This window comes from Ursus arctos, unplaced genomic scaffold (assembly GCF_023065955.2).
Source record: "Ursus arctos isolate Adak ecotype North America unplaced genomic scaffold, UrsArc2.0 scaffold_7, whole genome shotgun sequence".
NCBI lineage: Eukaryota > Metazoa > Chordata > Mammalia > Carnivora > Ursidae > Ursus > Ursus arctos.
This window is the reverse complement of record NW_026623089.1, coordinates 70,942,449-70,958,355: the sequence shown is the minus strand read 5'-3', so window position 1 is coordinate 70,958,355 and position 15,907 is coordinate 70,942,449. Positions and strand designations below refer to the sequence as shown.

At 36.6% G+C, this 15,907-nt stretch overlaps 1 protein-coding gene across 4 annotated transcripts in view; it reads left to right on the top strand.

The window, feature by feature from the left end:
* Nucleotides 1–15,907, top strand: part of LYST (lysosomal trafficking regulator) — a 186,874-nt gene that overhangs the window by 86,206 nt on the left and 84,761 nt on the right. For all 4 annotated transcript variants that reach the window (XM_048218849.2, XM_048218847.2, XM_057308234.1 and 1 more), the window contains exons 18-22: nucleotides 2,415–2,588; nucleotides 3,544–3,693; nucleotides 7,702–7,839; nucleotides 12,146–12,344; nucleotides 14,593–14,724. In XM_048218849.2, the coding sequence (XP_048074806.1) occupies nucleotides 2,415–2,588; nucleotides 3,544–3,693; nucleotides 7,702–7,839; nucleotides 12,146–12,344; nucleotides 14,593–14,724 (793 nt within the window). The remainder of the gene's footprint in view (nucleotides 1–2,414; nucleotides 2,589–3,543; nucleotides 3,694–7,701; nucleotides 7,840–12,145; nucleotides 12,345–14,592; nucleotides 14,725–15,907) is intronic.

The window sequence follows — 15,907 nt, the reverse complement described above, 5'->3', positions numbered from 1 at the left end:
TAAGAATCACTGATTATAGTTTTATCTGAAGAGAAACTACTTCTTTAATGCTAATAAATTTCAGTGGTTTTTTTAAATTACAAAAACAATTATAAATCAACTATATTAAACTTTTAAGATAAACTCACATGTTGTTTAGGATGTCATCAAGCTTTCTGCCACACATGGTGGCAGAAAAAAATTTCTTTTTTGTGAAGATTTTAGAAGTTTTCTATTATCCAGAAATGTAATTAGAACAATTAAATATTAAATGTACCAGATTTAATGGGGTTCCTGGCTGGCTCAGTATGTAGAGCATCTGTTTCTTGATCTCGGGGTCATGAGTTCAAGCCCCACATTGGATGTAGATATTACATTTAAATAAATTAATAAATGTACAAGGTTTAAATTGTCAATGAGGAAAAAGATACATGTTATAGTAACAAAAAGAAGAAAGGTGTTCTTTGGACATTTGGGCATGTTCAAGGTGGTATGGCCATAGATAAAGAATATATATGTATATATATTTAATATTTATTTATTTATTTGAGAGAAAGAGCATGGTTGAGGGGCAGAGGGAGAGGCAGAAGGAGAGGGAGTCTTAAGCAGACTCCCTACTGAGGGCAGAGTCTGTCTCAGGGTCATGAGATCAAGCCCTGAGACAGACTCTGCCCTGAGCCAAATCGAAGAGTCGGATGCTTAAACCAACTGCCACCCAGGTGCCCCAGGAATGTATTCTTTAAAATAAGTTTTGTGAAACTTGTTTTTCGCATGCTTCCAGATGCATGGAAAAAAAACAAGTGTCAGCAAATAAGTACAAAAAATAATTTGAGTTTGTTTGAAGTTTTTTTAAAGAGAAGGAGAAATATAAAAAGTTTGACTAATGTCATGAGTACTATATTAGAATAAATTGTTTCATTATCTGTTCTACTTAGTTGTCTTAGGGCAGGGACAATATCTTTCCTGACATAGAGTAGACAGTCAATAAGTATATACTGATTGTTTACAGGGATTGCTGAAATCCTAAGTTGAGGGTACAAATGGTACTAATCATCTCTCCTTCCTCAAGGTCCATTTCGTTGTTTAACTAAAGCAGCCTTGATTTTCTTTCATCCTCAGAATTTTATTCCTAGGTATAACTTCTGCAACATTCCCCAATTTTCACAGTCTCCCTAACTGACTTGCTTTCCTGGATGGGACCACCACCTTTGATTGATTTTGCATTAAGGGGCACATCAGTGTCTGATATTATCATTACTGTTCTTATAAATATTTTGTCAGCATTGACTCACCATACTCTAAGCTGTTTTTTTCTTTTCTTCCTTTTTCAAATTTTTTTTGCATCCAGTACCTAGTTGATTCTCCCATAGTGTTTTAAAATTAAAAGCTTTTTAACTCCTCATCAACATTTCATGACTGACTTTTATAGCTTTGTATAACGTATATCCTTGGTTTTCCCTCTTTCATGAAGTTACTGAACATAATTTTGTTATGATTACTGTTACACAGTGACTAGATCCTAGAGAAAATGGTTAATCTTTTATTTTACCCACATTTAGGGTCTTGACAATAAGACTTCTAAAGTATATTGTCACACTTGCTTTCTTCACTGTTTTTCCTCCTCCCCTACAAAAAATAAAATTTAGTCCCCTTAAAAACCTTGCATGCATAGGCTGCCTTTTAAACTGAACGTCTGCCATCCAGCCAAATAGGTGACTTGCAGCGTCTGAACTGTACCAGGAACTCCAGCTTTAGGCCTTTACCCTTCTCCTGTCTCTCGCTCCCAGCCACCTGCTGTTCCTACTTAATAGGATTTTGCTGTCTTTCCAGGCCATCTTCTCTCCATTGAGGCTTCCCTAACCCAAGCAGAGTAGAGTCAGAAATAGTTTCTGCACCCTTGTAACACTCATATCTCATTCGTCTTTTCCTTTAATCGTGATAATAAGGTGTGTGTTTCATGTATAGTAGTTGTCAGGAAGCATTGGTTTAATTGAAGTACAAGGCAAATCTGTGGTTTACATATATCTTATCTTCTGACTGGATAATAGGCCCCACTGGGGGCAAATATCATGCCTTTTACTTTGTTATCTTCCACAGCATGTAGTGCAGAGCCTGTTTGTTGATGGACTAATCAAAAACCTGAGGCATATTGCTGACATTTCAGATCACTAATAAATGCTACTGACTTATACAGTTAGTTGCAAATGCTATTTTAGTTCATTTATAGTATATTTAAGAGACTAAAGATCATGGGATTTATGCTTTTCATTTTTGTTTATTTATAATGCTTAAGTAATGACAAGTGAAGTGTGAGCAAAAAAACAGCTTTGAAATAAAACTGATGGATTGATGTTATATAATAGTAGATAACCATACATGTTAAAATTTTCTCTCAATAAATTAAAAAATATATATGTATATATATATTTTTTTAGGTTGTGGAACTCAGTAGCTGTGAAGAAACTCAAGCATTAGCATTGAGAGTTATACTCTCATTAACTAAATATAACCAACAGAGAACACATGAATTAGAAAATTGTAATGGGCTCTCCATGATTCATCAGGTGTTGATTAAACAAAAATGCATTGTAGGCTTTCATGTTTTGAAGGTATGTCCTCATAAAATTTATTCTTACAATTTCCTGTGCAATGATATTTCTCTCTTCATTAGTCTTCCAACAACAGAATTTTGTGTTTCAGTTATTCCTGAAGAAAACGAAGGAAACTCAACAGTATATATTTAATCAAACTAAGATACTCTTCTGGTTTTCTTCATCATTTACATAATTACATTTTTGTCTTGTTTAAAGCATTTTAGAAGAGTGTGAGAAAAAAGTTAACTCATAGAATTTTGATCTGGATGAACTGGAGCTGTCTCTTAGGGCTGGCCCCTCATTCTGTAGGCTGATGAAATTAAGACCCACAGAGATGCTGTTTGTCTCAGCTCCCAGTTATGGAAGAGAACCCAGTTCTCTGAACATCCAGTACTATGCCACTTCCAGTAGGCAATGCTGCTAGAGAGTTAGTTTTCTAAAGCTATACTAGTTTTTATTTTGATCCAGCTATCATCATATACTTAAACACCTTTCTAGCTAAAAGCATTTGGTAACATTGTGAAACTATTTCTCTCTGAGGGTACCAGTAGTAAGGCAAAAGACTATCTCTTCACATGTGCCTCAACCCTCCACTACTTAAAATATCGAGATCCATTCATTTATGGCATGAATCCTTAGTACTTTTTGGAAAAGTTTTAAAATCCTAACAGACTCATTGAATTTAAAAAATAAAAGAAAAACAAATAAAAATAAAAAATAAAAATAGAATGCTTATTTTACCTATATTTGAAACTGAATAATCATTTACAAATATTTGAAAGTTGGTATTTTTCTAATTTGAATTGTTTTGCAAAACAAATTAAAGATACCCTGTGAAATGTTGAATTATTCACTAGTTTTCCTTTGAATTTAATGTTATGAATGCTAAGATTGAAAGCTTAATGTTTCTGTTGAATTTTTGGATTAATCATCTGTTAATGCATCTTGTATTAATGCTAATTTCCCATAGACCCTTCTCGAAGGTTGCTGTGGTGAAGATATTATTCATGTCAATGAGAATGGAGAGTTTAAATTGGATGTAGAGTCTAATGCTATAATCCAAGATGTTAAACTGCTGGAGGAGCTATTGCTTGACTGGAAGATATGGAATAAAGCCAAGGCATGTGCTTTTATTTATTTAATTTTTTTAAGATTTATTTGTTTATTTGAAAGAGAGAGCGCTCACATGCACGAATGTTTGAGTGGGAGGAGGGGCAGAGGGAGAGGGAGATGGAGAGAATCTCAAGCAGACTTCCCACTGAGCGCAAAGCTGGATGTGATGTGGGGCTCGCTCTCATGACCCTGAGATCATGACCTGAGCCGAAATTAAGAGTCAGATGCTTAACCAATTGAGCCACCCAGGTACCCCCATGTGCTTTTATTTTTAATGGTAAAAAACATATGACATAAATTTACCCTCTTACCAATTTTTAAGTGTACAGTACATTATTAACTATATATACTCTGTTGTATAGCAGATATCTAGAACATTATCATCTTGCTCTATTGAAACTACCCCATTGAACAACTTCCCCTATTTCTCCTGCCCCCCACCCGAGTCCCTGGCAACCACCATACTACTTTCTGTTTCTACAAATTTGATTACTTTAGGTATGTCACAGAAGTGTAATCATTCAGTATTTGTCTTTCTGTGATTGGTTTATTTCACTTAGTGTATGTCCTTGATGTTCATTTGTGTTGTGGTATATGACAAAATTTCTTTCTTTTGTAACACTGAATAATACCCATTGTATGTATATACCATGTTTCCTTTATCCTTTCTTCTGTCAATAGACATTTAGGTTGCTTCCATAGATTGGATTTTGTGATTAATACTGTAATGGACATGGGTGTGTGAATGTTCCTTTGAGATCCTGTTTTCAATTCTTTTGAATATATACCCAGAAGTGGGATTGCTGAATCATATAGTAATTCTATTTTTAATTTTTAAAGAAATCTCTACACTATTTTCCATAAGAACTGCACCATTTTACAATCCCACCACCAAAGTACAAGGATTCTAATTTCTTCACATCCTTGCTAACAATTGTTATTTTCTGGTTTTTTGATAGTGGCCATCTTATTGGGTATGAGATGATATTTTATTGTGGTTTTGATTTGCATTTCCCTGATATTTAGTGATGACGAGCACCTTTTCATATACTTGTTGGCCATTTGTATATTTTCTTTGGAGAAATGTCTATTCAAGTTCTTTGTCTGTTTTTAAAATGGATTATTTGATTTTTGTTGTTATTGAGTTGTAGGAGTTCTCTATATATTCTAGATACTAATCCCTCATCTGATATGTGTTTGCAAATATCTTCTCCTATTCCATAGGTTCAGCCATTCCATAGGTTGGTTGTTTCCTTTGCTGCACAGAGACTTGTACTTTTAAATATTCATCTAATCATTCTGGAGAACAGAACAAACTTACTACTTCAATGTAATGTTAATTATAAATGGAAATGTGGAGATTATTTTCTTTGCAAGTTTTTGAGCAGCATGGGTAATGCTGAGCTGGAGGGTTAGGATCAGAACTTGGCCTGACTAGAAATAACTAGAGCAGTACTCATGCTAGAGAACATGTCACTCATTCAGATCAGCTGGGGACTTGCAATTACCATAAACACTCAAAGAGGATCCTGCTAAGAGTCTGGAGAGTCGAGTCAAGGAGAGAGAAATGTACATACTTCTGAGTAGGGCAGCCAAGTTGCTCAGGAGTCGTAGAGCTGAATCGGGGTATTTAGGGCAAGGCTATGAAGCCTTGGCTTCATTATAGGCATAAGTTGAGAAACATGGGTGATCTTAAGTCTAGGCACAGCATCTTAACACTGGTCCTCACAAGGACCCAGCCAGAGAATGAATACAGGGCTATTTCCTTTCTGCCCTAGTTTTTTTTGTTGTTGCTGTTTTGTTTTGTTTTTTTTGGGGGGGACTTTTTTGTTTCTTTGTTTTTCAAGTAGGCTCTATGCCTAGTGTGGAGCCCAGTGTAGGGCTTGATCTCACAACCCTGAGATCAAGACCTGAGCCAATGTCAAGAGTCAGATGCTCAACCAGCTGAGCCACCCAGGCACCCAGTGCCCTAGTTTTAAACAATCTTCATGATATAGGCTCATATAAGCTCCTTAGTTCTAGTGTAGACTATAGATTGTCTAGCACTATTTAGAGATAACAACATTACCATCAAACATAATTAAAGACCAATTCAAAGTATATACCTTTAGAATTTTTTTTAAAAAATCAGTTATTCCTAAATTTGCCAAAACTTTCCCCCAGATTTACTCATTATCAATAATGAGTTGGGAAGCTTAAAGAAAACTTTGTAATCTATTATTAATAAAGATTAATTTTGACCAAGGATGCTAGAGTAAGGACAGAATTATTTTTCTAATCTTCCTATAGAAAATTATGTTACAAAAGTATTGTCATATGAAAGTATAGTCTTCCAGTTACAAAATAAATAAGACATGGAGATGTAAGGTACAGCATAGGGAATATAGCCAATAATATGATAACAACTTTGTATAGTGATGGATGGTAACTGCATTTCTTGTGGTAACCACTTCATAATGTATATAAATATTGAATCACTAAGTTCTGTACCTGAAACAAATACAATATTGTATGTCAATTATTCTTCAAAAGAAAAAAAAAGAAGCAATTAAAAAATATGCAGCCCCACATGAGGGAAAGTATTATAGTGTTGTGTTAAGCAGCCAACTGAACTATTGCTTTTTTCTGGACTTTGTCCTACTTACCAACTTTTAACTTTGTAATTTGTCATGATTTCTTTTCTCAGCCTGAATAAATTCTCATTTCAGAATAAAAAATAATCATAAATGTGTATGTATAAAAATGTGTAATGTTGCATGAAGAAAAAGCAAATGTACAGTGATAGCAGATGTAAACAGACAAAGGCAGTATAAATATAAACATATAGTAAACAACTCGATTGTAGATCAGAAGATCGAACCTAACTAAATGGTCAACAGTTGTTTTAGTTAGTATTTCAAAAAGAGAATGCTGATTTGGGGTGGTTGATTGAAAAACAGAACATTTTTAACTGAATTCAGTAGTAATACACACAAATACTTCTGTGAGTTTGAAGTAAAGTTTTCTTTCCTATTAAATAATTTTTAACTGAGTTCATCTTTTGTTTTTGGTTGGTTGTTTACTTTGCCACTGTTCTATTTGGTACTGTTTTTCAAACCTGAATCAAGTTTTCATACTTGGGCTGCCTTGTGCTCCATTTCTCATATGCCTTGTTCTTCTAGGGCATTTTGACCCCTATCTTATGAAGAGAGAGGCCTTGGTTATAATAGTATGATTAAATCTGTCAATTCCTTGGCCTTTTCATTGTTCATTACCATCAAATAATAGCAAGAGAAGTAGAAAAACCTGCAGCCCAAACCAGTTAATTTTGTCTTTTGTTAACAGCTTTGTTGAAAGGTCATTTGGGACAATAAAATGAGGTGAAGATTATCTTTCAATATTAGTTATCTATAGAAGATTCCTCTTTCTCCATTATTGAGAGTAATTTAAGATTGATTCTACATGGGGGAGTCATTTTTAAGGCACCTTAAAAGATGTTTGAAGATACACAGTAATCATGCACAGAATTCTGTTATTTGTACTTAAAATTTGTAAATCAATCCAAAAATGCAGAATTTTCACATTGTCAGTTTTTTCAATTTAGTGCAGTTTGTTCTAAAATTATTTAATTAAGTTCTGTATACACAAATTATAGAAGTTTATGCATTTTTAGTAATGCTCTTTGAATAAATAATTTGTAAAGTTATATTGATAATGTGTTTCTCTGTATTGAATAAATCCCTCAAGATAATTCATCTCTGGAGAATACTATATATTAGATAACATCGCAGAAAGGTTAATGTACTGAAGCACCTAATGCAATATTGCTTTCAATTGTAAGTATTTAGAAATGAGCTATTGATTAAAAAAATAATAATAATAGTGTGGAGTACATGTTAAGATTTGCTTTTTTCAGATAAATTTAATCTTTGACCCTGAATATACACGCAGTGATAGACTGATATATGTCTTCTAAAAAGCATGTAGCGTGTTTTTCAGTAACCATGTGCTGATTGTTATGTGTTTATTTTCTCAGCAAGGAGCCTGGGAAACGCTGCTGGTGGCTTTAGAAGTCCTCATCAGAGCAGATCACCACCAGCAGGTCTTTAACATTAAGCAGTTACTGAAAGCCCGAGTGGTCCATCACTTTCTACTGACTTGTCAGGTTTTGCAGGTACTTTACTTTGCACGTAACTTTACTTTGGGAGATATTTTCCGCAATTATTTGTTTAGTAACTCAGTACTGTGAAGTCACATTTTTGTGGGACTTGCAATGCAAGGAATTTTTTTTCTCTGTCTTATCTTCCCTATTCTCCTGGATTCTTTCTTCTCAACCCCTGCCTCCTAGAGCTTGACTTTCACATTTCCATCATTCCTACTCAATTACAATAGAACAACAACTACTGTATTTCTGTGGTGTCTCTATGTTGGGATATAATAATAATTTTGTAATCTCTTGAATATCAACAATAGCAAAATTTTCACTTGTTGTGAGCTTTGCATGGTGATAGTACAGTGGCCAGTGAGATTTATCTGAGGCATGATTATTGCTAACTGAAACTTATTCCACATTCCTTAAATAACAAGTGCAAGTATGTTTTGTTTTAATAAGTATGTATTTGCCGAAGATCTATTATATGTACTAGAAGTAGCATATTGAAAACATATCCAAAATATTATATGAAAAAGTGGCACCTCACCAGAAGTGTCTGTGCTTTGGCCTTGTTTCTAGTTAAATCTTTTGCTCTGCCTTCGCAATGTCCTTTTATCACTTTGGTCAGTGTACGAGAATATTTTTCAAGGTCGTTTGTTTTTTCAACGAGGCATCTAGTAGAACTTTATCAGGTCAGGTAAGTTCACATATCCCCTGGGAGTAGTAATTATGTTTTTAATGCCTTTGTTTGGATGACATCAGTGGCTTCCTGTTGTACTTGGGATAAAATCCAAAATCTCTGACAATATCTAAAGAGAGGCTATATGCTCTGGTGACCAGCCTCATGCCACTGCAGCCGCCTGGCTTTTTTTCTCTTCCTTAAACAAGAGAGTCTTTTTCCCATCTCAGAGCACATGATATTTTTTCTGACTGAGAAGTTATTGATCCTTTTCTTCCCATCTGGCCACCTCCTGCTTGTCCTTCATATCTCCACTTTAAATTTACTTCCTGAGAGAAGCCCTCCCTTCTCTATCCATCTAAAGTAACCCTTGCCCTTCCCCTAACTTGCTCCACACATCTGCATTTGTTAGTGTCATGTCGTCATTTCTGAAATTATGGTTTATTTCTCTCTGTAAACCTGCTGAGGGCAAGGATAATGTTTTTTTCTTTTTCTTTTTTTGATTATTTTTTAATTTTAAATTCAATTAATTAACATATAATATACTATTAGCTTCAGAGGTAGAGGTCAGTAATTTATCGGTCTTATATAATACTCAGTGTCCATACATCACATGCCCTCCTTAATTACCACCACGTAGTTACGCCAGTCCCCCCATCCCACTCCTCTCCAGCAGATAGTTTTTTCTTGATCACACTGTAACTCCAGTACCTGGCACATACAGGCACCCAATAAATATTTGTTGAATGAGTGAATTCTAAAAAAACAAAAACATTTTATTGTCTTTCTTCGGCCCTGTGGCAAATTAGACTGCCGTCTTCAGGAATACAATATAGTGATCTCTGGAGGCCCCTTGCTTGCTGAATAGTTTATGTAACATTTATGCAGCAATTTTTCTCTAAATCAGTTTTTTTGTATATCCATTTTGAAACTTGCTGACTAATTTTCAAAGAGTTCATGCGACAGTGTTAAGTTCTTATTCAGTCTTCCATGTCAGAGAAGTAACACTTGTAAACTAGGAGATTTCTATATGTATATTCTCATTTCTATATATTTATAAAAATGCTAGAAAAACTGAGGTACCAATTCCTTTTCCTGAAAAGTATATTTCTTCATCCTTCTTCATTCAAAGAGCCCATTATCAAATTAACAGTTATTAAGAATTGTTTTATGTAAGTTATTGTGGGAAGTATATAAAGAAATGAACTTAATTGCTGTTTTTAGAGCATCTCAGAGTATTTAAGAAAGAGTGATAAATTGGTAGTATATTGGATATGGGGCAGTTTCCTTGGTTCATGAGTACAGTGTAAAGAACCTGAACTAAGGTGATGAAAACAGGACTGTAAAAGTAGGAGCAAATATGAAGGAGATTGTAAAGAGAATTAATAGGGCTTGATTCTGTCTAAATAGGAGCTGCAGGAGAAATGAAATATGTTACGCAAAATTTCCACCTGGAGACTAGAAGGGTGATAGCATCATGAAAGAAAGAATTGAACACGCAAGTTTTGTCGCTTTCCATTCTGCATCTGAGATTACAGTGGGGCATTCAGCAGCTGTGACCACTGGACACTTAGATGGGCAAGATTGGAACTGGGGAGATGGATGAGAGGGACTGTCTGCATTGAAGCCAATAAGCGCTACAAGATAAACAGTGTAGTGGAAGGATCGTAGAGGGCTGTGGCTTGCACCTCCGGAAATATCCATTTTCAGGTGTGAAGCAGGAAAAAGAAACTGTTGAAAGATGTAGAAAGAGTAGTTGAAGAGCTAAGAGAAGAACCAGGAAACAGCAAAGTGAAAGCCAGGGTGGGCAGAGGGAGAAAGAAAAAGGTGGTCTCCAGAGCCAAATAATGTGGGAAGTTCAAAGAAAATGTGGACAAGTAAAGGGCCACTGACAGAAATTCTTAATGACTTGCAAGATTTCAGTAGAATGAAGAAGGCAAGAATCAGGTTTTGGGGACTTTAGGCAGCACGTGTGGTAGATTCATTGGAGGTAGTGAGAATAAATAATGATTAAAAAGTCTAGCAGCAAAAGAAAAGAGAAACAGAAAGTTAACAAAAGGTTCCCAAAGTTCAAGTTAAGGGATTTGGTTGGGGGGGTGGGGGAGCAGAGGGAGAGAAAGAGAGAATCTTTTTTGTTTTTGAGAGACAGAATCTTTTTTTGTTTTTTTTAAAGATTTTATTTATTTATTCGACAGGATAGAGACAGCCAGCGAGAGAGGGAACACAAGCAGGGGGAGTGGGAGAGGAAGAAGCAGGCTCATACCGGAGGAGCCTGATGTGGGGCTCGATCCCACAACGCCGGGATCACGCCCCGAGCCAAAGGCAGATGCTTAACCGCTGTGCCACCCAGGCGCCCCTGAGAGACAGAATCTTAAGCAGGCTCCGTGCCCAGCAGAGCCCAGTGCGCGGCTTGAGCTCACAACCCTGAGATCATGAACTGAGCCGAAATCAAGAGTGAAGCACTTAACTAACTGAGCCACCCAGGTGCCCCAGGGGATTCTTTTTTTAATGAAGTAGATACCAGTGACTCTTTGTAAGGGGTCAGTGGAGAGGTCAAGATTGAGGAAACATGGCCTGGGATGGACTTGGGAATGAATGGCTGGGGTGGGGAAGGTAAAGGGAAGGGGAAGGCACCAGGGGCATGATTCCTGTGGCAGAAGCAGCACTGATGCAGCAATTACACAAGAGTAAAAGAAGAAAAGTAGGTGTAGAGATGTATCATTTTTCACTTGTATCACATGTACGGGGAGAGGGAAATGAGGAAGTTTACCTCCCTCGGTCTTGATCTAGAGGCCAACCGCTACCTATTGGGGGGTGGAGTTGGAGAGTATAAATAATGTATTTATACCTGTCTTTATGTTTAGTAATTGCTTGGCATTCTCCCAGGTCGCCTTATACGAGGCACTTATGATGCAGCAGAGAGGGTTCAGAGGTCTGGGTGTGAGTTATAGCTGCACTACTTACATGTTTTCTGTGTGGTTTAAGGTAGTCATATAATCACTTGGAGCTTCACATTCTAGAAATGAAGGATAAAACCTATCAGAGCTGTTGGGAGAAAGAGCTTTGTAAACTGACACACACTGTAGTCATGTAATCAGTCTTGTCTGTCAGGAATTTCTCCTTGTGATCCCATCGTAGTAGTACAGAGGTGGTGGTAGTAGTCATGATGGTGCGACTATTAGCTAGCATTTATGTGGGGCTTATTGGATGTGAGGTGCTCTTCCAAGAGTCTGTGTCATTTAATCCTTATGACAACCCCATGAAGTAACATCATCATTCCCATATTATAGATAAACTGAGGCATGGAGTTATTAAATATGCCCCAAATCACCCAGCTAATGAGCAGGGAAGCCAGAATGCAAAGCTAGGTGGTTTGGCTTCTGAGCCATGCTTGCGTTTGCCACAATATAACGTTGCCTTGTTAATTAAGATAAATGGGCTAGAAGTAAGTTGTCATTGGTTTTAATGAATTTTTAATGGCAGGATTGCTTGAATTGGGAAGTAGCAACTCAGTTTAATGATAAATATGGTCAGACTAGAGTAGTAAACTAACACTGTCTTAAAAGGAATCTGTTGCTTAAATGAAAATGTTAGTTAAGTTGACAGTTCTCTTGAAATCTAAAGAGAGTTTGATTTTTATTTTTTCAGGAACACAAAGAGGGGCAGCTAACCTCCATGCCCCGAGAGGTTTGTAGATCATTTGTGAAAATTATAGCAGAAGTCCTTGGATCTCCTCCAGATTTGGAATTATTGACAATTATCTTCAATTTCCTTTTAGCAGTTCACCCTCCTACTAATACTTACATTTGTCACAACCCCACAAACTTCTACTTTTCTTTGCACATAGGTAGGTATAATCATTTTTTGTTAGATTTTGGATATCTCGATTTTCATTATTTTTCTTCCCACTCAATCCACATTTGTTTGATACTCATTGACTGGCTTCTGTGTGCTAGAAACTGCCCTAATTATACACTGGGATTGGGACAGGGCAAAGGGCTATAGAATGAACCAGACATGGTCTCTGCCTTCAGAGAGTTTCACTGCCAAGAGGAGAGAGGAGACAAGTACTCAAATCACTATAGTAAGAAACAATACCTGGTAAGTACCTAATAAATAGAAAAAAAGGACTGAGTAGATTTTAGAGGAGTGAGGGTCTCATCAGACAGCTGTGGAGAAAGAAGATTTAATAGATTCTATATCTGACATAGGCATTAAAGAATTAGTAGAATTTGAGAGGTATATTGGAGAATTAGCATTCCAGGTAAAGAGAATGACTTAAAGGGAAAAAGAATAGAGAAAATAAAGAATGATGGATTTTACCCAAGTATAAGGATCTATGAAGGATCAGTAAGAAACAATACCATAAATATAGTTTAAGGCTGTCACTTATTTATTTTTTCACCTAAGGTCATATTAAATGGGTCCTTGAATGTGAGGCGAGAGAATTTGAACTTATATTCTATTTAGAGGTCACTGAAGGGCTTTGTTTTGTTGTGTTTGTTTTGAGCAAAGAAATATGATGGAATTAAATTCAGGAAAGAGAAACTGCCCACATAGAAATGAGTTGAAGCTCTGAGACTAGATGAGACCATTGAAGAAAAGTATAGAGACAGAGAGTGAAGGAAAAAGGAAGCAAAGGATAGAACTAAGGAAAGAGTAATTAGTATAAGAGAAAGATGGCATAATCAGAGTTTTAAAAGAACCCGGAAAATGTAATGTGGTAAGAAAGCAAGCAAGAATGTACCAATGAGAAAACTAGATAGTAAATTTAGAGAGGAAAACTGGTTGTAAAACAGGCATTTAGGAATGTAATAATTGAATGAAATGATTCAACAGCCGTAAAAATCCAAATGAAAACAGACAACATGACTTTGTGTTTGATTCAGCACACATTTAGTGACTAAAGTACTGTCAAGATTCTGGAAACAGGGTAGTTGCAAAGATGAGTAAAATGTGGTCCACTCCCATATGAAGCTCACAGCCTAATTGAACGGAAAGAGGCATAAACAGCTAATGACATTGTGTAGAAAGCACAGTGATAGAAATATTTTGTTTTCTGGAAGCAGAGAGCACGGTGAGGAGGTGTTTCCTGAAGGAAGTGATGCCGACTCTGAGCCTTAAAAGTTGAGGAGGAGTTGAAGGGAAGGGGCTTCCAAACAAAGCAAACAGCTTGATTGGGAGCTGTGAGAAATAAGTGCTTCAGAAGTGTCATGGCAGAAAGAAGGCTGGAAGGCGTCTGGAGACAGATCATGGAGATTTTTGTAGACAAGAAGCTAGGACTTTATCCAGAGTGGTAAGGAGGCAACAGAGAGCCACTGGAAGGTTCTTAGCAGGGGTTGACATTTGATAGAATTTGGAAAGCTGTGGGGATTTGAGGGTGACCAGATGTTCATCGCAGATACCATTTAGAAGTCTGTGACAGGCCTCTAAGTGAGAGCACCCACATTATAGCACTGTGCCGGGATGAGAGGAGTTCAAGAAGCAGGATCAAGTCAGCAGAACCTGGAGACTGACTTCACATGGATAAAGGAAAGGTAGTGGTTAAGGGTGAATCCTGACTTCTACTTAGGAAATGGGTGCTTCTGCCAAATGAACCAGAGAACAAAACAAAAGAACTGAATTTAGGGCAGAAGGAGGATTCAGATTTAGATTTGTAGCATTTGTGGTGCATTTAAGAAATCGAGCCATTGAATTTACAAGTCTGAAGCTCAGAAAGGAAGATTAAGCTGAAGGTATCCAGTTTGGAGTCATATTGGACATTGAAGGAGATATATAAAAATATAGGACATAGTCCTTTCCTCAAAGAGTGAAGTGAACAGTTAGCTGTTAAAATATAGAAATAACTCTAAGTATAGTTGCAATTCAAAGAAAATAAAAGTTAATGTGGCAAGTAACAGTAAAAAAAATGTATGTATGAGAAATAATAGCGTGTACTTGCATAGCAAATGTACGTTAGTATAAAACATGCCTTATTTTTTCACTTTGAACGTCTTTTCGTAAAAATTTATATTTAATGATTTGCTTTTGAGGATAAAATTTTCATTTTATCCTTTTAAAAAATTTTACTGTCTCAAAAATTTTTTTGATTCTAGATGGCAAGATCTTTCAGGAGAAAGTCCAGTCAATCATGTACCTGAGACATTCCAGCAGTGGAGGAAAGTCTGTTCCTAGCCCCGGATTTATGGTAATAACCCCATCTGGTTTTACTGCTTCACCGCCTGAAGGTAAACACAATAATGAAAGTGTAACCTTTCCTGATATAGTTCTGAATATTAGCAGATAAATAAATTGTACATGTTTTCAGTATGATAATTGTGATATTCGGATCAAATAAATGGAAGGTTAAAACAAAATTATAGAATATATTTAAGGAATGCATTTCGTTACTTTCTGGGACCAGCAGTACACACTCTATAACAAGAGATACTCCAGAGAATTAGGAAACAGAAGAGGTGCATGCTGTCTTGCTCTGGAATTCTCTGTCCCCTTTTATCATAGTCATTTGTCTTTCATTAAGTTTCTGATTTATTTTCCCATTTTCTTCAAAAGCTTTGTTTGGCTTACTCTCTCCTTTCTACCTAAACATTGTACTAGACAGAGACCATCCAGTACTCTAGCCTCTTGTTCTTGGATTCTGGGGACCTTTCCTTCTACTTTATCTACCTGTATGCATAGGACTTCATCATCATCAAGACCACTTCCCAGCTCTGAAACGCCGGTATCCCACTGCCTGCTAACAACCTCCTATCTTTCTGGTTTCTTTATCACCATCCCATGTTCCCTTCTGCCTGTTTTCCCCATCCAGCCTAGATCCCATTAGCCAGTCATTTTCTTGATACTGCCTTCAGCTTCCTTGTCCCTGTGGCCTTTTGGCATTCTTGACCTAAAAAACCCCAACCTTGCCTCAATCTAACTATCCCCGTGCTGCTAAAAGCTGCTGGAGAGAATTCCTGCCTTTACAAGGGTCTCCAACTGCAGCTGGCCTTTTAATGCTGCCCTGCCGTTCTTCAGTATGTTCAAAATCAATTCCCTCTTATTTCCATGACAAGTATATTCAAGTCCTTAAGCTTACAGTACTTTTCTGTCTTCCTAACTTATTCTTAACAGACTACCTCATCTCTACTTTTATAGAGAAAAATAGGTGCATGTCTCCTAGTTGGGAGCAGGCTGTGCATCTTTTCCTTTCCTGACAGCTGCTCTCTTCCAGAGAAGAGGGATGTGTTTTAATTAGTTTTATTTGGAATTTTATAGGAAACGTCTATTCTTAAATCATTGTGCATCACTCTAAAACATTTTCAAATACAATCATTCCCCCTTTTTTCCAGGTCTGTTGAACAGAATCTTTTGGCAGCCTTAGCTCTCCAGCCAAAATGCAGAAATAACTAGGAAAAACTTCTGAGCTATCAA